The sequence below is a fragment of the Dermacentor variabilis genome, chromosome 1, assembly GCF_050947875.1.
Source record: "Dermacentor variabilis isolate Ectoservices chromosome 1, ASM5094787v1, whole genome shotgun sequence".
NCBI lineage: Eukaryota > Metazoa > Arthropoda > Arachnida > Ixodida > Ixodidae > Dermacentor > Dermacentor variabilis.
In genome coordinates this window covers 166,006,807-166,030,452 of record NC_134568.1, presented here as the reverse complement: position 1 = coordinate 166,030,452, position 23,646 = coordinate 166,006,807, and the positions used below count along the sequence as shown (strand labels likewise).

Below are 23,646 nucleotides of genomic sequence, written 5' to 3'. Positions count from 1 at the left end.
CTTCACAACTCGGTTGAAACTATTGGTACGAGGCTTTTCCCACGTAAGAAACTTTCTTGCGAATACGGACCTTGAAGCCCTAGAGTAGCGCCAATGGAAGTGAATATTCAAGGTGCAATGTTAGTTTCTTTCCCAGAACTGATTCACAGGCAGTGCATACTTCAAATTTTGCCCCTTTCTCCACCTCAAGCAGTAATCGAGGCAACGGGCTCATCAAACAGAGCACTCTTCGTAATCTGAAGCATATCTCTTTGCAATATGTCCTTAATAAACATATATATCATACACGTGCGCCCAAAAAAGGCTGTGCCAAAGGCAAAAAAAAAATAATAAATCTCTTATTTATTCTTTATTTCTGTCGCGCATGTATACTCTACTTATGATCCCATCCTAACATGATCCCGCAGCTGTTTCTGTGAGGCTTCAGGGCAAGTTCCACAACCGCGCGCCATCATTGGGGTGAACCGTTAGCTAATACCTTCATTGGGACAACTGCTGATCCAACTGCCCCTTAGCTAGGTTTAACACTATACATTCGCATAAATTATTACAAAAGCGGAGTGACTGAAACAACATGCGAGGATGAGGATGTAGCTTGAGCTGCCACCTCATGTTGTCTTCTTCCTCTTGCTTTCAGGCTGCGTTCATATCTGATGTGAACAGAAACATAATTAACTGCGCACTCATATGAATTTCCCCACGCATTTCCTTCGTTGCAATGCCGATTGATTGAGACTCACCAGTGGTAGGTGGTTTTATTTTCCGCTTAACAATGATTGTTGCTGTTGCAGTAACCGAATAACTCAAAAGCTCAGTCGTGAATATTTTTGGAACGTCCTCAAAAGCTAGTACAGCGCCGAGGAAATCGCCAAACGATCTAGTTCTGTGATCCGTGTGCGAGTACGCCTATGCCGCCAGGCCGTATAGCGGCCAGCCGGACGCGCCGTGCTCCCAGAGCGCCGCGCACGTGTCCAGACTGCGACAGCATGTGCAAGAGGATCTATACCTGGAGAACCATTTACGATTTCTTACGTACTTGCTTTACATGGCTGTGCACGTGAAAAAAAATGCAAATAGGATAGAGGAAAGTACATGCTGCACTCAGATGTACAAAAGAAGAACGCCGTGCAACGGAAGTATCAGGCCCATTTTCTTTTGTTCGTACGGGCCAGGTCGTCTCGGTGGACATCTCTGCGAGCAATACACTGCGGGAAGGGCTAGGCGTATCAGAGCACTAAATCAGAGAGATGATAATCCTCTGTGCACGCAGTTGCCAACGTGTCCCCGACGCGATTCCCTGAAACGCTTGTGTCCTTGACGCCCGTTCTCGACTGCGATCACCGACAACTCAGCGCGCATCCGCGTCAGCCCACTTGCCACGTCGCGCGCGTGAACGTCGGTAAAATTCTTGAGTGAGCCATGGAGAGTGCAAGACACTTCAGTGAATCATTGCACGGTTACCTTCTGGCTAGAACGAGAGGAGGAACTTTAAAAAATGAAATCGAACAGGGATTAAAAATCTGCCTGAAGATGGTTCTAGCCTGCGCTGTTTACCAATCAATCACGTGGCTTTGTGAGACAGCAGCTTTACACAAAAGCCGGATTTTTTTAGTTACGCGCCGTCGACTCGAGAGGATGAAAACAATGATCGGAAAGCACTCAATCGTGAAAAAAATAATGTCACGGACCTTACAGTTTTGTAGCTTTGCAACGAAACGACAGAGCCCGTTTAATGGAGGCTACCAAGCGAATGTGAATGAGCAGCACATAATCATAATGTAGCAGGCATCCATCATTCGAAGTCCGCCCTATTGTATCACGAGTCCCAAATTCGTCCCTATGCACAGCAACTCGTTCCTTTTCTCTGGAAGGTCTCGCAATGGAGGCTTGCGAAATATGACAGTAAGGTAACGACAGGTCCATAATGAGTACCGTACCAAGAACAAGTTCGGAAGGCTGTCTGGGCTAGCAGATTTTTAAATATCAAGTTTCAAGATTAAATTCAAGACATTTTCTTCGGTAACGTTAATGTCATTCGTGGACATGTTACTACGCGCAATGGTGTCTGGTTGGACGACGTTGTTGTCACGAGTGAAAACGAACTGGAAATACTCATTAAATGCATTTGATATATGAAATGGATCATTAGTAGAAATATTGTTAATGACCATAGAAGTAGCTATCGTATCACGTGGTAAAACAGACGACCAGAATTTACGTGGGTTCGTTTTCAGTAGGTCCTGCAGCTGCACACAGAAGAAATCATTAGCCGAGTTCATTTTCAGTCTAGCTCCTCTTTGGTTTTAATGAAACTTAGCATGGCTGTACGAGTATAATTGTTGGAGCGCCTCTTACACCTTAGCCTATTCACACGCCGTGTTGCATGTAATATATCTCGCATCATCCAGGGAATTTTCATATTTTTCTTTGTTTTTAATGGAATGAAACACTGAATACACTTTTTAACAAAGCATTCGAAATAACTAACGAATACAGTAACATCACAAGTAGAACTTGGTGCGAAAAATTCGTCAACACCACCTGATAGAGTGTCCATTATTGAAACATCATCAGTGCGTTTGAAATCAGGAAATGTAGAGAATACAAAATTTTGTTTAGTAATCGGGAAATTTATTGAGACAAGAACGGCCTGGTGGTCAGAAATTCCCTCGATGATTTTACATCTGTCCACATATTTCCACGGTCTATGACCTGATCTACGGACAATGAACTGAAGAGCACTGAGACATCCCAGTTTTTCAGCTGTGAAGCGTCATTTTTGTCACGTATTTTTCTTTTATTGTTAAGACGGTCGCATGGAGACAGAAAATTTCAATGACTTGAACGGAATGCGGCGTTGCATCTTCTTATCTGCAGTGGTCGAACATGCACGTGGTTCCTCGTTTGCATCCAGCTTCTGTCTTGAAGTACTTGCAGGATCTGTACCTGGTAGAAATAATAGAAAGCAATAAAGGATTTCAAACTCAATAGCCACCGCAGAATCATATCAGAAAGTTTCCAACGCTTTATCTGCACGTACAATGCTCGAAAAGCTTGAAACGAAACAATTTTGTGTTTAAATGCGCAAGTTACAACGATGGTTGTTGAACTCCATATATTACAGCGAAAGCTGTATATGACTAACCTTCCGTAGTTTTTTCGGCATCCGGCAACAGAAACGGACTTAGCAATTCTAACAAACCCATACGGGTGCAGTGCGGCGGCGCAAATGTCAAAATGGGGAACAAATTAGAACGCTCGCCGTGAATAGCGTGACGTCAAGGTTATCGCAGTATATATGCAGGAGAGGTATCGCCGCTAAAAACAGCTGCGTTATCGATGGGGCGCACACGTATAGTTCGTGCACCCGAAGAACAACATGCGTTCTTCGGGAACAGCAACGGGAATGTAAACACAGCCGGCGCGAAACGACCACCGACGAAGAACGTTCCCGCGATGCTGAACGAAAACGACAATCGTGAGCCCGGGCACCTCCGAACGAGCAACGACGCCAGACTCGCAACATAGAAAATGGCAATCATTCCACTCTGTGAAGGTGGAATGGCAGCGAAAGCACTTTGCTTTTCGTTTGAGAGCTCTCACTGTCGTCAGCTTTCGCTGCCATTCCATATTCTCAGAGTGGAATGGTTGTCATTTCCGGCAAAGTTCTTCATGTGAGAGCATTTTAGCCATTCGGTTATATTTGAGCAGTGCTTATACGCTTGCTTATTCTTTCCAACTGAAATGCATTCGAGAACCTCGAAGTCTGGACGGGCAGACGTGGGCAGCATTAACTAATTTGACAAAAAGTCACAGTTTCGCCCGGAAGGCGAAGCAACGATTGCGAGAGCAAATTAGTGGACAGCTATACAAAGTAAGGATAGTAGTTCTATCGGCCACACGAACTTGTAAACATAGGCATAATAACTAAATTAATAAGCATGATGTCACTAGCACAAACAAACATCTCATTTGATGACCGCGGAATCTCGCTGACAAAACGCTGCAGTAAGGAAACGCGGCACCAGCAGCGATCGAATTGACCTTCGTGCTGCCGCTTGCATCAACGCGAACTAAGTCCCAAAAACACAGCGCAGTGCGGTCTCTGTACCCGTCACAGATGGCTATCAAGATATAGCGGCCCGGGCCGCCCGAAGTAGACCACGCCCCCTTGCCCTACACTCCCCGCGAAGCGTTTCGCGCGACAGAAGGCAGCACGATTCTTCCCCGCTTCCCACCGTTGCGTGCGCGAGGTTGAGCCCCGATCGCCGGCTCACCCTCGCAAGATTTCACTCGCGCCTACAGTATACGGCGCTTGGCGACGATTTTATCGCCCTTGGACTTTACACGGAACCTCGCGGCGACGGCGAGGCCAATGCCGACGGCAGAAGTGCGCCTCGAGTGTCTATGTGATTGCTATCGCACAATAATAAATCGTAAATAGCTTATAAACTGTTGTTCACAAGGTTGAGTGACTTTGACAGCTCTTTCAATTTCCAGGAACTTCACCTAGCGTTTTTTTAATGCGGAATTTGCGGCCATCATATACCACTCCTCGAAGTGCGTGTCAAAAACCTGATGCCGAAGAAGAAGCAAACAAGTTTAGCATAACACTGAGAAGCCACGGCAGCACGCGGTAAAACAGAAAAGTCAGCTGAGGATTCGGTTTTTTCCTGCTCAAGTACACTGCAGTATCACGGCTTGAGAGATTAGGACACCATTACCTCAATGCACGCAAAAGACGTCAAAATTGATATACATTCCTATGCGCATTCACGCTGGTGTTGGGAACTCCGTCATGCCGCCAGAAGCATTGGAGACGCAAAGAGCATCACAACACTGATTAATGACGAAATAAAGGCAACAGACTTCTCTCGTTTTTTTTCATAGCGATGGTCTCGAATCTGGCAGCCTTGATGTCATTAAGTAGCATGCCGAGGTTTATTAGCCACGTGCCTGTTCTCCTAAGATCACGTGTTAAGTGACGCCATCTGGCAAAAAAAAAAAAAGGAATATTCACACCCGCCCACCATGGTTCTGAGCGGCGCTGGCTAACACTCCTAGGGCTATATTTAGTAAACATAAATATCCAAGTTAGTGGACGAATTGATGGCCGCCGCCGTAGCACAATCGGTAGTGCAACGCTCACATAATGCGCAGGATGAGGGTTCGGCTTCCACCGGCGACAAGTTATCTTTTCGTCCACTTTCATTTCGCTTTTCTTCATTATCTTCTACATTCCAACTTAAACCACAGTTAATTTCCCCGATTCTTTCCTTGGTTTCATTGTCTGTTGACTTTATTTGGTCACTATTAACAAAATGGAGCTCCTCGTTCCCCTTCTTCTCTCGTTAACACTGATTAATGTGATTTAATGTTCTTATGAAACAGTTAGGTTATGAGAGTCGCCATAATTAAAGGTTCCAGATCAATTTTGACAACGCGCATTTATCAACGTCAAACTCTAAATATACACGGGCGCTTAGCACTCTGCCTTTAGAACAATGCGGTCAATACGACCAGAAATCCAACCCGCAACCTAATGCTTATCAGAAGAACGCCATAGCCACTTAGCCACAACGGCGGGCACGATTAAAGTTGTTAATAAAAGAACACACATGCAAGCACCACGCGCCACTTCGCAGACTTTTCTGCTTGTAATATTTTTCTTCATGCAGTGGAAGTCAGCATTTCCAAGATCCGGCGGAAAATATATTCTCGCTGAAAGGGCCGCCAAGTGGGTCTCGTACTGGAGGACAAAAATTTTGAAAATTAAATTCTGTTTTTTTTTCTTAAGTTCGCAACCTACAATCAGATTATGAGGCACGCTGTAGTTTGGGATTCCGGATTAATTTTGACCTCCTGGGGTTCTTTAACGTGCATCTAAATTTAAGTGTTAAGCCAAAAAAGGAACCAGCGAAAACTACGACACAGGACCAGAAGCAGGCATACACACACTCGCCTCCTTCTGGTCCTGCGTCTTGGTTTCCGCTGGTTCCTTTTTGGCTTAAAACATGAACCAACTAACCCAGAAATCCACGCTTCTAAACGAAATTTAAGTACACGAGCGTTTTCGCATTTCGCCTTCATCGTAATGCGGTCGCCGCTGACGAGATCGCACCCGCGGCCTCGAGCTCAGTAGCGCAAAAGACTAAAAAAGAAAAACTCTTTACTGTGCGTTATAAAGCATGGGCCCTATAACGTAAAACTATTCCAATATGTATTTATTCCAGTCTCCTGACCTCTGATTTAAGTAACCACCGACTCAAGCATGGGGCGGTAACCCGCAGCGTTGTTTGAAAAGCCCAATCAAACGCACTCCTGGTTTATGGGAGTCACTTATTTTTTTTTCTTTAAAAGCGAATAGCACGGCCTACAATAAGTAGTTTTTCTTATCTAATTGGCAGACAAAAGGCGAGAAGCACACTGAAGTGGAAAGGGCTTCGTTGGGCCGAGCCAGCACAGTGAAAGTAGATAACCGGATGAGGAGGGTGATGCCGACGTATGCGATGCCGCTTCCCTTTACTTAGCTTGCGGTGGATGGTCGAAAATCGCGGCAGCATGCAATGGAAGGTTAAAAATGCCGATAAAACGGATCCTCGGCAAAGAAGGATTGGGAGAGTGAAGTGGCATACGTGCCGAAAGGGCTCAATAACGTTATACTGCCACGCAAAAATTTTTATTATACGCAAATAAATCCACCCTTCCAAGCAACTTCGAGTAGCCAGAATTGAATTATGGGGTTTTTCTTGCCAAAACCACTTTCTGATTATGAGGCAAGCCGTAGTGGGGGACTCCAGAAATTACTGCATGGGGTTCTATAACGTGCACCTAAATCTAAGTACACGGGTGTTTTCGCATTTCGCCCCCATCGAAATGCGGCCGCCGTGGCCAGGATTCGATCCCGCGACCTCTTGCTCAGCAGCCCAACACCATAGCCACTGAGCAACCACGGTGGGTTTCGAGTAGCCAGTGCCAGAGCGATCGGCGGGCAGCCATCTTCTATTCCATTTAGAACGGAGAAGTCTCTGGCTATTGAGAAGAAAAAAAATCAGTGGTGTTCGGCATATCAATGCGTCTTTAACGCGTACACGTCGGTTTGACGCGGTGAGTTTTCGCGGTTTTGTGACGTCGCGTGACGCACAGCCCGAAGTGGGTGCAGCCCGAAAATTCTTGACCAACAGCAGAGGACTAGTGGCGAAAAAGGCGTCGAATCATAGTTAAAGATCACCTGGCGGTCAAAATTAATCCGGAGTCCCCCACTACGGCGTGCCTCATAATCAAGTTATGGTTGTGGCACGTAAAGCTCCAGAATTCATTCATACTGCCTGCGCAGGCACCATACATTATGCTTTGTTTCCTGCATTTGTATCGTACAAATTACGGAATCCTTACCTCGGCACGTACGGTTGGTAGAAGCCAGCAAATATTGTCTTGAAACAGATGACATCGTCAAGCAGCATAAAACAAACGTCATTGCCATCTTGAACTGTGGCGTCTCCGATTCTTACCGACGGAAGACCTGCAGTCTTCTGTAATACGTTTTCCCAAATCTCGGCTATCTTAGGCGTAGGTGCGTTGGGTGTCGTGCTTATACCGTTTGTATTTCCCAGAACGATGAAGCTTGGGTGCTTGGAAGCCATCGGCGCGTGAGTGGATGGCATAAAATTGGAAGACTCCGCTTCGCCAGTCTGTGGAGGAACTGCATCGGGAGGAACAATACATGAAGTCGGCTTCCACAAAGCGGTGCCAAGGAATTGGACAGCATCGCCGCTCGCAAGCTCGTCTTTAAGAATCTCGTCCAACTCAACCAGGCCGTAGATGACTGCGTTTACAATTGTATATCCGTATACTCGCAATAAGTGTGTCGTTCCTATTAAGTGTTTCACCTGCACGCAAAAAAGAGAATAAGAGAGAAGGGAAAGGAGGCATGGGCAAAAAGTCAGTGGATGCCGTAACTGAGGCCACTATTTCAGCTTGTATAATTTAAGAATATGTGACCCCAATGTATCACACAGGCACTAAAATGCACTGGAGGCGAATCTACAGACAACTAAACTTAGTAGAATTTTCGCAACCGAGCATGTGATTCAACATACCCATATTCTAAATAAACGTAAAAGACCGCAAGAAATTGAAATGAAGCGGTTATGCCCATGGTGCTCATGGTAAGCTCGTATAAATGGCACATATACTGTATACCAGGCACCAATGCGCACTTGTTCGGTGTAAACACTCGATAACGTCACGAAAACTTGTTTCAGTTACAAACGCAGTCTGAGCGTAGCATAATCCAACGTCAAGGCTTTCTTTCTGTCCTACCAGAGCAAAAAAGAATTGGAACGAAATATGCGTAGCAAAAAAAAAAAAGAGAGAGAGAGAAAACGCGCAAAAAGCAACTCTGATTGTATGTTCAAGTTTAACAGCATAAAATAAAACTCTGAGAAAATCGCATGCATCGGCCGGAACGGCTCACCTTGTCAAAATAAGCTCGGTTAGACTCTTCCATGCCAAACCAACAGAACCTTGCAAGACAGAAGGATGGTCCAGGCATCGCATACACCTCGCTCGTCCGCAGACCTGGAGCATATTTAGTGCTAGCGGGTCTTTTTCGTAGAGGCAACAGGGCGTAATGCAATTGCAATGTAATACATATATGCTATTTCACGCGTTCAAATAGCTCCTAAGAAATGCGTCACTGAAGATCTATAGGCTATATTATACGAGTTACGCTCCAAGATGTTTGAAGCGTAGCGCACTCCAAGCATTAATGGCTCTGAAGATTTCACAGCGAAATAAACATCATTTGGGGACATTTGAGTGTAGTTTGGCCGCCCTTGCACTTCTCAACGTTCCATGAGCTTTAATATTCGAAATTCCCGCTACAACACAGTCAGGGATGTAGACCCCATCATGCAGCCAATACCAACCTGAGCCGAGTTCACACCAAAGAAAACATGCACTGGGGCGCGATCTTATAACGGTTCGCTTTCGTAATCGTTCGCTTGCTTCCGTGTGGCTGGTCAGACTTGCACTTTCGTCAGCAAAACGCGTTTCTAAGCAATCACGCGAGGGCAAAGATCGCGCCCCTGGGCGTCGGAATCTACCAGCGAACTCTTCTTATCTTATCATCTTAGTTCATCTTATCAGCGTTAGAATAGTAAGCTGTTGGGCTAGTTGGTTTGACATGCTTTTTTCAAAGGGGAGCGCGGAAGCGTCGCGGAAAACGGAGACATGGACAGGAAAGACGCTCACTTGCAACTAAGTATATATTCAGAGACAAACCACCAGCAACGTCACTGCGCATGCGCTGCCATCGACAACGGTGAAACAATGTTTACACATTTTTATATATAAAATCGCCTAATAACGGGGCATGCATCGCTACATCAATAATGGCAGCTAGTGTAAGTGATAGCAACAACGGCACGTGCAAGTGACCTGACAGAAATCATTCCAAAGCCAGCGGAGCACCGGGAATGCTCGCGCTAGGATCAGAGAGGGATCGCATGGTCAGTTACCAGGGAAGAACTCAGCACTACAGGTTAGCCAGGGCAGTGTATGCGCCAGCATACAAATTGTTTAACAAGCAACAAGAATTAGCTTGGAGGCGAATTCAGACGAACACCTTCAGACGAATACCCCCACCCCGTAGCCTATGACTACTACTACCCCCTACCAATACCCTAATACATGTAACCATTGAAAGAAAAAAGCGGATCTGTTCCACATTATGTGGTCATGCCCAGCGGAAAATCACACAAATCACGAAATAAGTAATACTGAGCAGCGGGAGGCCGTGTTGCTGAGCTCCAACCCTGACCTGCAGGCCAAGGTCATCGAGAGCTGAAGAAGCCGCCCGGGCTTAGGGGCTCGTGGCTGCCAAACCACCCGTCAATACCTTGTTTTCCAATAAAGTCTTTACTCACTCACTCTCCAAAAGAACCTTCTGGGGGACGGAGACAGAGGAGGTTGGCGTAGAAATTTCAGCCAAGGGCGAGGAACGGAAATTCCTTATCCATCAGATGCACTGACGGGGCACTAATACAAACGTTAGCGTGAGGGTGAATCTGACCAGCCTCGTAGATTTCCCTTTCGAGTCTGCCTTTAGATCTGCTTATAACCTCGGCTTTATCGAGAAGGGGGTTTACAGCCACAATCCGTGCTGTGCACAGGAAGGTGCGCGGAGTTGCCCAGGGCCTTTAAAGATGAAGAATGTTGTCTTAGCCTGTCATTTAGACAACGCCCCGTCTGCACAATGTAAACTTTCCCGCAGCGAGTGGTATATTATATACCACTTCGGCAGCGCAGGAGGCGAGCTAAGGGTTTCGTGTGCTTCTTTTCACAACTCTTGTTCTCAGGGCGGTTTGCAAGGGCGCACAACCAAGAAAGTTTGAGAGGAGCTGTGGCGACGAGGTCATCGCAGTGGTTTTGCCCGATTCTATTTAGATTGTGTGAAATCGTGTGGACATATGACATCACGACAAACTTAGTTGGCCTCTGACGTGGCATAGCATTGGGTGGAGCCTGGAGCTTCTTTAAAAGAGTTGAACCCACCGCGACTAGCACACTCAAAGGGAATACCGAGGCTTTCAGACGAGACACTTGTAAGTCAAAACTATGGCCAACTCCGTGTGCACAAGACTTGGTCAGGGACGACTTGAGGCACGACGAAGCTATACCCCGTTTTATTAGTTTGATGCGAGTCAAAAGGTAGAATGGCCTTCTTAGAACGTGGCAAATGTTGCCAGCAAAGGTGTTCGTCACAGTTAAAATAGAGCGCTAAATCTCAAAACCGGACTGGGCCATTGTCAGGAAGTTCCATTGTGAAAGATGACGAGAGCGAGCATTGTTTGAAACAAAACAACACTCGCTCAGCTACTGCAGTGCTGATGTCATTATATGGAACAGATAAAGTGACGAGAAAATCGTCCACAAATCTATGAACTTTAAGAACACTGTCCTGGTTCAATTCATGCTGAAGCAGTCAAATTTGGCTAAGAAAATTTCACACGGAATGGGTGCCACGCACGATCCAATACATATAACCTTTTTCTGTATGTGAATCTTACTGTCAAAGAGAGAGAGAGAGAGAGAGAAAGGTAAAGGAAAGACAGGGAGGTTAACCAGAGATTATCTCCGGCTGGCTACCCTGTACTGGGGGAGGGGCAAGGGGATGCAATAGGTGAGAAAGAAAGAAGGATAAAAAAAGGAAACAAAACCTAAACACACACACGCACGTACACACGAACTACCAAAGTTACTGTCAAAGTTAACAATGGTAGAGGTAAGGTAGCAGTCTAAAAGCTCACGAAAACCCTCTGCCGGGATAAGGCAGTCGTTCTGAAAGGCAACAACACCGTATGAATCGATTGCTTCCCGGGCAGTTACAAAGAGTTCATCACGTGGTACCGAATAAAATAACTCTTCTATGTCCACAGACATTGCAAAGTCCGCCCCCGGTACTCCCATCCTCTAAGTCTGCACGAAACTGCACGAGTAACGTTCCTGGTGGTTCGTCTCTGAAAACATACTAAGTCTTTAGTAGTAAGGGAGCGCCTCCTTTCTTCGCAACGCTTATGCGCTCCCCTTTGCAAAAAATCTTATCAGTGGATTTGATGTCCGCTCGTCTAAAGCGCTCGGCCACGGCAAAATTGGCCAAACCGCGCCGAACACGCCGGCTCACCAGCAAGCAGGCCTGTATCTATAATATTGCGTTTCAATTTTGCGACTGTTACGATTATAGCAATTTTAGAACATTTTGGTCGTTTCGAGAGGCGCTGCTACGACAAGCGCAGGGTGCAGTATTTAAGCTTCGTAAAACCCCTGGAATATTTCTATTGACACCGTAGTTCCAAATCGTTTTTCACTGATCACGAACGCCTCCAAATATCGACGGTTCCTATATAATTTCGCACATTACAGCGAAGCTGTTGAGGAGAATTTCGCAACGATTTTCATGCGGCGGCGAAGGCTGACGGACCGCCGATGTCAAACGTAAATGCAACACAACGTGTGTCGGACCCCCGAATTTGTATTGAAACGTAACCATAAATTATTATAAAATAAACGTTGCCTTGTTTATATCTCCCATTCGCATTCAAAAAAAAACTTAGATGCGTGTTTTTTAACCAGTAATCTCTAATTTTTGTTCCCAACGTTACATTTTACCGACTCCGCGTTGGAGGTCAGCTATAGGTGTTTGTATGGCTGCGGCAGTGCAAGCTGACGCCGTGATGCTGCAACACAGTATGCGTGGGAGCCGTCATTGAGAACGGCCAGACACGACCTCGCTCGAACGCAGCAGTGTTGCTGAAAGCCGACGCTCTAGTATTGCAAAGCAGCCTGCGTGGGCGCCATCACTAAGAACAGCCAGACAGTCACGACCGCACACAGACGCCGCAACGACTACTGCTGCATCTCATCTCGCCTCATCTGGAGTTACGCAAAACAACACTCTTCATAAGAAATGTGGTTGTTCCATTGTGAGCAGGTAAGCGTGAAGCGACTATTATATGTACACTCTTACCATTCTCCTTGCATGACTTCTGGAGCAGGGCCATGCGACGCAGAAGATACAACTTGTCGCTGGGTTTCATAAACCAGCCTGTACACAGTGGATACACGTCTTCCCATTTGTCCAATGCGCGGCTAATATACGTGGTGCCTAGTAATTTGGTGTTGCAGGCAGCTAAATACTGCAAGAAAGACCAAAAGCTGCACTTGCTAATGGGTATTTGTGTTTCAGACATGCAGCGCGAAGCGATATACAGGCAAGGGAAATCCGACAAATGTAGACGCAGATGGGGGAAAGGGGACGGGGGGGGAGGGGTGTAAAAAACAACTCAATAAATGCACGCGAAAATGAATTTTTTTTTCACCATAAACCCCGCGTTGCCTTTTCTTTTTGTATTTTTGAATATTTAAGCGGACGCATTGAAAGTTAGTCATTCGGTATATCATATGTGCAGGCTAAAAATGGAGGAATGAGCACAGAAACAACAATAATCCAAAACTCTCATTTCAGCTCCTCATATATTAGTCATTGCGGCAGGATTAGTGATAGGGTGGTATGACTTGTAGCACATAACACGTACACAGGCATCGGCCACTAAACCAGTCACTGCTCAGTTCTCCTCAGGTTGTAGCGATTCACATTCAATCACTCGTCATTGTGGCCAAGCCATAATACAATTATTCTACAGCCATACGAAAAGCCCTACGAGTACTGGGGTTTTCAAGATGAATTTGGTAATATACAGGCGGTTATACCTTTGCAGGAGAGTCGAAATCCAGGCCAGTTGTTACATCATTTACATGAAAAATCGGTCAAAGAGACGAAGGACAGGAGAAGGTTGGCCCGCAACATTAAGAAGGGAGCGGTCAAGCAAGGCATAAATTTTGTGTTTTATGCTCCTTTTAAGCTCTCGAGTCTGTGATCACGTATCTCACGAGGCAGCAATGGAATCCGGGTTCCACTACGCAGTAAGAGAACTTTTTTCACGGCATGTGCCACACGTGTGATATATAAGTATCCTATCACATGCGGAAAAGTTCACAAACGCCAAACAGGCCGGTGTATCAATGACCGGCTGCGTGAAGACCTCACATCCTTGGGTTCTGATGACGGAACAAACCTGCTTCGCCATTGCCGTGAATGTGGTTCCTACCCGCTGTTCAGTACTATTATTATTCTTGGCAGATGTAAGGGCAAAGAAGAGTGTGAAATTCTAGAAGCTTACTGCATAGGTTTACATGGTGATGATTGCATTAGCACAACTTCGGTGCGCTTGCTCGAAAATGAATTTTCTTTTTTAGATTGGTCGCGATAGATTTGGCGTTTCTCTCTTCTTGCTCACTGCCATGTGATTAGGGTTGGTTGTGCTGCGCATGCTCGGTTAGGCTTGATGGGAATGTACTGTTTTCAATAAACTACAGTTCTCAGTCCAGTCGTTGTGGTGTGCATTCCCTTCTCTTGTCCTTTGTCTTTTTTACAGTTTTTTTTCCTGTAAATTTAGGTAACTTGAAAAGGTTCACGGTGTTTGCTCTGCTCGAGCTATAAATCGTAATTTTGTTGCTCTTAACCACCAGCGAAGAAGTCGAGTACTACATAAGGATGTTAGAATTATGTGTCGCTGTCACCCCGCGCCTCTTCGCCCGTGAACCAGAACACTACGTTTTCCATGATGTCTGCAATTAGGCGCTACTTCCTAAGGAGGCTGACATCTAACCTTGCGAGACTTCCCGGCGATTGCTCCGCCCGCGCACTGCATTTCAAGAAAGAGAGAAGGAAGGAAAGAAAAACAGGGAGGTTAACTAGACTTTGTCCTGTTTGCACGTCGGGAGGGGGAGTGAAAGGGAGAGACAGAAAGAGAAGACATGAGTCTAGGTGATTCACACGCACTAATCAAGACGCAGCGTACGTATATACAGTCGGGCACTCAAGTCTGTCGCTTTCATGTACTGTAGAGGAGCTCGTGTGGCTTTCCGGGCAGATGAGCTGTGAGGCCAGGCTCCCGAGAACTTTGCTTCGGTAAAAGGCTGATCGTACAATCGACTCAAGGCACACTGAAGAGTCTGCAGTTGTTTGTCGATGAGGGAACAGTGGCACAGGAGATGATCGACGGTCTCTTCACATCTGCACTTAGCCCACATGGATAAGTCAGCCATTGGAATGTGATAGCTGTATGAGTTAGTGAAGGATACTCCGCCCGACAGCCGACACCGCAGTGTCGCGTCACGCCGTGAAAGATTTGTTGGTAACTGCAGTTGCAATGATTGATCGAGGCTGTATAAGCGACAATTGGAGTTCCGCGTTGTTTTACAATCACTCAACGTGATGTTACAAGCAAGATGGCGAAAATCTCTTGCAACGTCTGCTCTTGATAAAGTTATAAGGAAGTGCCGGCGCTCCAGCGTGAGCACATCGGGGAACGTCGTCAGCGAGGTTGTTACCAATATCAACGACGCCACGATGTCCCGGCAGCCGTGCACTGAAAGATTATACCATGCCCTCAATCAGCAACGCAATAGCCAATTCTGTTGGTTTTGGACAGCACTTGGTCGTAATTTCCGCGTCGTAAACTTCGACATTTTGAGGGGCTGCCTTGAGTCGCAGAATGTTACCCACTGGCAAGAATGTGGCTCTTTTTCAATATATTTCCCAGCGGCGCGAAGAGCGACAGGTTGGAAACTCGTATATTTGACATGTAAAGTCAAACTTGACGACCGGTCGAGATGGAATAACAAAGGCGCCCGTCCCATATCCAGAGACCGAACCGATCATGTAAACATGGATTCTATTAGCGTACGAAACATGTAAATGCTCCGATGTGATTTCCTTGAGAGCCGCGGAGGACAGGCTAGCTTTCTTCGCAATTCCTGGAACTGCAATGCACATAGGACGCTTTTTAAGCACCACAAAGGTGGTGTATACCTGTTGCGGGCGAGAATCTCAATGACATAGAGTGCCGCCAGCATAGGTCGGCGAACTCACTCAGGAGTCGACTCACTCAGACTCACTCATACTCAAACTGACCCGTGAGTCTGAGTGAATCCGGCTGAGCAGAATTTTGGTGAGGCTGAGTCCACGGTGAGCCTTAAGCAAAAATAAATCTTGTGAGTGCGTCTGAGTTCTAATTATCCTGCCGACCTATATGGTCAAATAATAAAAAAAGGCCGCCACTGAAATCGTGGCCACGGCTGAAACGTTAAATGTTTATCCAAGCGGCGCGCACCGTATACTTCGAACAAATGCCATCAAGAGAGAAAGAAAAAAAAAAGACCAAGCACGGAACCATGCCGCGCGGCTGACGCGTTATCGGCAGCCAGACTTGCACACGTTACAGAAAAAAGAAAGAAATAACCAATTACAATTACTTCTTCGGAGAAAGTAATTGATTAATTACTAATCCCTACCTTACAAATGTAATTGCGCAATTACCAAAGAGTAACTGATTACTTTAACGTTACTTTCCTACATGCGTTTATAAACATGGCCGAAATACTGTAAATAGAACGAGCTGCTCTGGCTCTTTCAACGCGTCCTCTTCAGCCCTTCACACGTTGTTTATAATGACTAAAAATTGCTCTTCGAAATTTTCTTCCCTAATATTCCCTCACTTTCTTGTGAAGAACAGCAGCGACATTGTAAACTCGCTCAATGTGCGCGCTGGAAAGAAGGTCTGTGTTCTAACGTACGAACACTTTGCTCACAAGATGGTTACTCAATGCCGCTGGGCTCGGGTCTGGGTCCACTATAAAGCGCAACGATTCATTGATGCTAGGGTTAGGGGAAGGCGCTCCCGATAAGACCATTGAAAAGCGAAAATCATCCATAGGTGATTCCCTGGAATGAGCGTCCGAAGTTGCCTTCGCTATCGAGCCATAGAAGCGCCGTTTCAATTTGTTGGCCAATATCTGGGAGACCTCCACTCGGCAGACTTTACTCGTTGACCATTTAGACTCGAACGACTAATTTTAACGGACGACATCAAACGTTAACGTTCCTTGAAAAGGTAGCCAAACCTGTAATGTAATTCAATACATATAAACCTGCATATGCTTTATATAGCTCTAATAATACTGTTCGAATGTTATAATCGCAAAGATAGGTGTCATGAGTCAGGTATAATATGCCAAACGGATAGAAAAAAAAACCAGAAAAATATGCGTTTAACGGTCAACAGTTTCTGTCTATATCAGAGAAGTCATACTGCATTTTAAGCGAAGAAGAATTAATGACCAGCTCTTAGCGCCTGTAAAGGCCGCCTTAAAGCGCTTCCAGAAAAGAGAGAGACAGATAAATTTAAACAACGGCTGAGAGGTGGGACATCCACGATATACACGTGTGCAAACCTGCAAGCCTGCCATGTCCAGGTGATTTGAGGCGTAGCTGCAGCACGGTGATTGCGGGAAGCAGGTAGCCTTTCTCGTCCCTTCGGACACTGTAGCTGCCGCCAAATTTAAGTACTCAAAGTTGCGCCGCCTGTTATAACTTAAATGTTTCGTCAGAAATCTAACTGGTCACGTGCAATTAATTACTGAAAAATGTAATTCAATTACAGTGAGCGTTACTTAGTAAACAAATTAATCGTTCAATAAGAAATTTACTAAAAGAACGTGATTGATTACAAGTAATTGATTACACGTAATTCGTTACGTACACGTCTGTCGACGCACACACACACACACACACACACACACACACACACACACACACACACACACACACACACACACACACACACACACACACACGTACACGCACACACGTACACGCACACACAAATACGAGCTTTACACACGTGTCTGTAGCGCCAGTGCGGAACCCCGCTGACGCTCAGTCTAGACGTATATGGCGCCTGCTTCCTCCTCCCCCCCCGTCACCCGGTGCTTCTCGTTTTGCTCCTAAAGCTGTGTCTATTCTTCGCGCCTCCGCAGCACGATAGAGGGAGCTTGGAAAGCAAACACGGGGTGCCTCGCAGTCGAGCACGAAGCATTGGGGGCTATTCGAACGTAGCTTTTGCTTTCGCCTTCAACTGTGTGAGAAGTGTCACGAATAGGCCTGATATAGCCAGACTCTGCGACGCCCACGGCGTTGCGAGAAGCGATCGATGCCGAGAGCCGAGTTTGGTCGGTCTCAGCGTTCGCTCGACCTTCTTTTAAACTCAGCGTCCGTCTCGTTGCCTTGTGCGGATGCGGCGCTGGCGTTCAGCGCGACTGAAAGCAAATGCCAATATCACGGCTGCACATTGGCCGTGCTGCGTGTACATCTACACACTTGTGTGCAATTTGTATCATGATTGTATCACCCCTGTTGCATCTGTGAAGCAATCGCGGACCTTCAAACGGATCAGTGTCCAGTGCTGTCTTCGAGAACACTGAGTTTAGCCGAACTTTCAGCAGAGTTCGTTGTTAGGTTACCAATCATGCTATTTTATGCTTTCTATACTGAATTCATGGCGCATAACTATTCCTCTTACGATGCAATCTTGGCGAGTACGCCTCACAGCATCAGGAAAAAAAGTTAATCGATTGAACAGCTAGCATTCTAATGGCGCTACTATCGTTACTATTTCGGTGCTTTCAGTTAAATTTTATTTTCCGCTACGTACTTTCAGCTGTGCCTTGGATGATCGCGCTGCATGCTGATTATTCGCTCACTTCTTTTAATTGATTTCTGTAAGTTGTGATGCACATAAAATAAGGTTATTCGTTGTATATTAAATACTACGTTATTTTTACTTCCGAGATCTGTCGCTTTTCATAACTGTGCCTGTGCTCTATATCAGACTGACGTATTTTTGACAACGACACGCCAAGCGTGTCGTCGTCGTCTTTTGTGACCAGACCATTGTGGCACGTAGTAGTGCGCTACGCATTCCCAACCTTATTGAATGTTTGCAACATTTTGTCACTAAATTACAATGTGCCATTTAGGAAGAAAAAAAACCTTATTAATCAGCTGTGACCGTCCAGATTGTTCCCTTTACAAACACTAAATCAGCGCCCTTTAAGTCAAAGAAGGCTACTTTGTACAGTTTGCGCGTACTCAGTACGGACGACGATAAAAGCAAACACGAGAAAGAAGGAACGCAGAGACTGACGCGTCGAGGCGCCGCACCACGTGCCGTACACTCTGGATCTAGCGACGCGCCACTGCCTGCTATAGCACGGCTACCTTTACTCTTAAGCCTGTTGTGGCTGTATAACATTAAACTTAATTGACATTCATATAGAAATTCCAATTGCCTTCTCCCACGTACCAGGTATAATCCATTTCTGCCTCCTCCTGACATAACTTGCGCGTGCGCCATACGGACAAGTCGATAGCGCTGGACAACATGTAGCCATGAGGCTAGAGAAAGGGGATTACGCCGAACCGGTACGCGAACAGTTATATATGTTTTGTAGGATCCGGAACTGAACCGGGAAGAAATCGGAGAGCATTGAACCAGAATGGAACCGAACCGGTATTTCTTTTTTCTCGATTACCTTACACTTACTGCAAACACACACCTGCCCTAGCCCGCCCGTCTTACACCACTGTTACTCAGGATTATACCCGACTGATGCGTGTAAAGCATGCCAACGCAGAGAGACGCTGCGACACATGCCCTGGGAATCTGCTGGCCGCAACGCTACTGAAACCGCCGCCGTTCGCGACGCGTCCATGACGGCGGCCGTCTCGCACAGGAAGCCTCGAGCTCGCTCCTTCCCGACACCGCCCCGGCTTCGGGGGCCGCCGGGGACCTTCTCCGTCGGCGTCGCCGCCGCTGGGAGGTGGCTCTCAAAAGTTCAGAGCTGGAAGACCAGCTCTGGGCCGTCCACCAAGCCGAAGATGCCGCCCGAGTCCAAGGACTTCGAGCCGCCACCTAGGCCACCACAACAAAAGCTGCCGGACCATTCTTTTAATAAAGTTTATTTTCTTCGGTTTTAGACCCTGGTTTGAATACCAAGTGTGAGCAGAAGAGTGTGCAAGGGAGTGTGTGGCAGTGGTGGTTAGTAGACGTGTGAACGTGACTTTGAAGCGAGCTCTGATATTGCTCTGTATCAGCGATCATTTTAGTGAGCTCGTAGTTCACATGAGTTACCATGTCAGTTAATGCGAGTCGCCTGCGGGTTTAAGTCAAATGAGTAAGTGAGCGATTCCATGAGATTTAAGGGAGTCTGATGCCGTGATTCTGTTAGTATGAATGTGTCCGTAATTGCATGAAACTGAAAGAGCCCAAGTGTGTATAAGTTCGTGAGTCTTTGGTGAGTCTGAGTTCGAGTTAGCTCGGCTAAGCAAAGTTTTGGTAAGCCGAAGTCCGAGTGAGCCCGGCTGAGTAGAACTTTGATGAGTTTGAGTCCGAATGATCCATAAGCAAAAATATATATTTTGTGAGTCTGAGTGCGTTCCGCTTATTTTGCCGACCTATGGCCGCAACTGCTCTGAAAAACGCTGCCTAGTGATCGAGATGGTGGTTAGGAACTCTGGATATATGTCAAATGTGCGTCCAGATTGTATTGACAGCTATATATGTTGTTAGTGGGTGATCACTGCCGATGGAAATCGATTGAATCATACCGAGGAATTCCCAGCCATGCGCGAAGGGCTCGGCCTTGAATGCTCTGTAGTACATTGTAGTACAGTTGTGCCAGCGTTGGAGAGCACTGGCGTGCTATATCGCAATTACATAGCAAGAGCGTCCTATATCGAAAGTGAAAGAACGCGCAAGCTATGTCGTTCAGTGCGTCATAATTCAGAAGCGCAGCGCGAGACGGTTGAACAAGACACGCACACCAAGGCTGAACAGGACGCATGCCTGCAGCTGGTGTTCCACGATGCCGCCCCCTCCTCGTCCCCATGACACAAAGCCCTGAAGTAATCTGCTAAACGCTACCAATCACAGAATAAGCTCACATGACTTAGGAACTTCTGGACATTTCCCTCCTGACGTCTCCATACAATGACACTGCCCACCTGAATGCCCATGTGTCCTAGCTGATTTACGCACTAGCCTGCAAAGCGCCTCGGCGCGCGAGGGCTTCAGCCAAAGATTTGTGCGCTGCAGCGAGTCAATGACACTACAACCAATAGTGTTCAATACCACCATGAATCTTATCGGTCACACGGCGGCAACGCGGCGAGTGCGATCTTGTATAGCCACGCCGCAGTCCACGCTGACTCCATTTGGAGGCGGTGCAGCAGGGAGGCCTGGCCTGCTCAGTCCCTTTGTCATACAGAACTATTGAGGCGGCACACATGAAGACTGAAAGTGACTGGTGACGGCTTGTTTTAGAAGACGCTGATGCGCCCTAGGAACATACTTCGTAGGCCTGAGTTCTATGGCCGTGGAGAAGTCTACCAGCTACCTCAGTGCCCGCTACACCTTCATGCTATCTCAACAACATAGTCTCATCGATGTCGATGTATGTATGTATGTATGTATGTATGTATGTATGTATGTATGTATGTATGTATGTATGTATGTATGTATGTATGTGTATGTGTGTGTATGTATGTATGTGTGTGTGTATGTATGTATGTATGTATGTATGTATGTATGTATGTATGTATGTATGTATGTATGTATGTATGTATGTATGTATGTATGTATGTATGTATCATCGGCATACCTGGCATACTGAGGTCTTGCCGCGCACAGCGCGTTATAGTGCTGCCCGACAGCAAGCCGTTTTGCAGTTGTAGCAAGCGTTGCCTCTGGAGAAGTGAGCTCAAAGTTCGTTACGCCTTCTCAAACAACTACGCAGCCTTCGATTCGCTGGCCGTGCTAAAAGGTTCGGTGCGCTTCTTATTCCGATAATAATTATATGGACACTCCAGGCGCATTCCTGCCGTCGCCGTCGGCGTCACCGTGAGGTTCCGTATAAAGTTCAAGGGCAATAATATCGTCGCCGCGCGCCGTATGCTGTATATGCGAGTGAAAGCGTGCGAAGGTGGAAGCGCACGCAAGGTACGAAAGCGTCAAGCGCAACGCTCCGGGGAAGGGTAGAAAGGGGAGGGGCGTTGTACCCCGGGCCACTGTATCTTGAAAGCCATCTGCGAAGCGGACAGAGTCCGCCTTGCGCTGCGTTTTCGTCGCTTAGTTCGCGTTGATGCGAGAGGCAGCACGAATGTCAATTCGTCCGCTGCATGCCGCTGCCGCGCTTCCTCACTCCAGCGTTTCGATATTGAGTTTCCGTGGTCATCGAGGGAGATGCCTTCATGTTTGATTGCACGTGCGCGGCACCATGCTTGTTAATTCAGTTAGGATGCCTGTGTTTACAAGTTTATATGGCCAGTAAAACTACTATCGTTACTTCGTATAACTGTCCACTAACTTGCTATCGCAATTGATGCTTCGTCTTTCGGGCGCAGCTGCGAATTTCTTCGACGTCGGACACACTTCTCGGGAGTTCTGTGTACCTCACGCAGGCGCACTGATAACACATTTGTTGTAGTCTGTCGAATCTCTTACACCGCAATGCTGGCATAAAGGCACGCGTATTCGTACTCCAGTTCATTTGGCACGTGCTGACATAGACCACTGAGCCCGTGCACACCTCCAATGTACTTGGCTTTTGTAGAGACAATAAGGTTGATTTAAAATGTTAGAGAAAAAAAATCTAGGTTTTCTTTGTCCAGTTGGCCTTCGAAATTTCGCAGTGATATCACGCGCACGAACATGCACAAGCACAAACGCAAAAATAATGCGGCTACTACTCACGTAAATCTATACTGTACGGTAGACGCACTGTGCGCCATAGTGTGTTCGAACAAAGCACTGCATGCAGACATCAACTCTAAACTACGTGCTTGAGCGTAGAGAAATTTTGTTTCTCGATCTCTTTATTTTTGACTTCTGTGTTAACATTTTTAGAGCACTTGCGCTTATAGGAGCCGACTACGGAGGGGGGGGGGGGGGGGGGGAGGGCTTCGGGTCCCGAGCGGCCTCCGGAGTTTTCCGGAGGAGGGGCGGCTGAACCACCCCGGGCTCCGAAGCCCCGCCCCCCCCCCCCCAAACACACACACACACACCTAAAGTGCCATTGCCAGAGGTTTTCACCCACATCATTTGAGGTTTCTATTGACTTTCGTCGACCTTTTCACTTGCACTTTTACTACGCTAATGGCTTACTGCATCATTGTTGGCGCGGACGCGCACGGCTTTTAATTCATGCATTCTCTTTATTTCTGCAAATCCTGACAATAGGAGGATACGCGCATTAGAAGCACTAGCGGCGGCTACCTCATCTGTATTTTCTCACTTGAACATTGTTTTAAATTTCCACTGTAAGCGCAATACACCCAATACACAATATATTTAAATATACACACAGGACAAAGTTTATTATATTTTTGAAAGAGGTGGAGCTGGCCAATTAAAAATTGTTTTTAGAGATATGGATAGTCTATGCCTAGAGAATGAATATGGTGCATGTATGTTCACCACGCTTCAAATCGCTATGCGTGCATTTTTGACCTTGAAAAAAAGTAAATCTATAGACTTCAGTTACCCCTTCGGCAGAGTCCTTTATCAATGGCGTGTGAAATTCACGTGAATGTTGTGTGTCTCAGTATTGCTTCTCTTTCCAGTAAGCAATGCTAACGACTCATGAAAAAAGAACATTTCTAATAATTTACAACATTTATTAGAGACGGAAACACTGTCACTTGCATGCAAAGTGATAAATATATACACGGTGTCCCGATTAACAATCATGTACCAAGATTTAAAACAAGAGCAATGCGTTACTTGAACAAAACCTAGTGCATATTGTTTGCATTACACTGGAGTAGCTGTCAGTAATTTGTTGTTACTGAGATTTAATTAGGTAGTTATAATTAATTATCTCACTCGAGACGCACTCTCTTAAATATCAAACTGCCAATGAGGCCTTTGTAGGTACAGCCAATGGTCATCTAACTGCGGTATTTTCAGCGACGTACTAATTGCGCACTAATTCCCGCTCATAAATAAAATCCCGCGAAATATGGAGAATACCACGTGACTGGGCTCCCGCCCGGATCATAAAGCAGCGCCCTCGAACAGGCTCCCTCTGAGTTATGTAGAACAAAATAAAGGAAATAAAGGAAAACACCGTGATCAAGCTGGTGCCTCATCTTCCGCGCCCCCGCCGAAGTAACACGTCGCGTTT

General features: G+C 46.4%; 1 protein-coding gene across 2 annotated transcripts in view; it reads right to left on the bottom strand.

The window, feature by feature from the left end:
• Positions 1-2,630: 2,630 nt before the first annotated feature.
• LOC142572426 (uncharacterized) overlaps positions 2,631-23,646 on the bottom strand; it is a 36,886-nt gene continuing 15,870 nt past the window's right edge. For both annotated transcript variants that reach the window (XM_075681540.1, XM_075681532.1), the window contains exons 4-7: positions 12,530-12,698; positions 8,477-8,580; positions 7,396-7,889; positions 2,631-2,946 (exon numbers count right to left, since the gene is read on the bottom strand). In XM_075681540.1, coding sequence (XP_075537655.1) covers positions 2,868-2,946; positions 7,396-7,889; positions 8,477-8,580; positions 12,530-12,698 — 846 coding nt within the window. In that variant the 3' untranslated portion in view covers positions 2,631-2,867. The remainder of the gene's footprint in view (positions 2,947-7,395; positions 7,890-8,476; positions 8,581-12,529; positions 12,699-23,646) is intronic.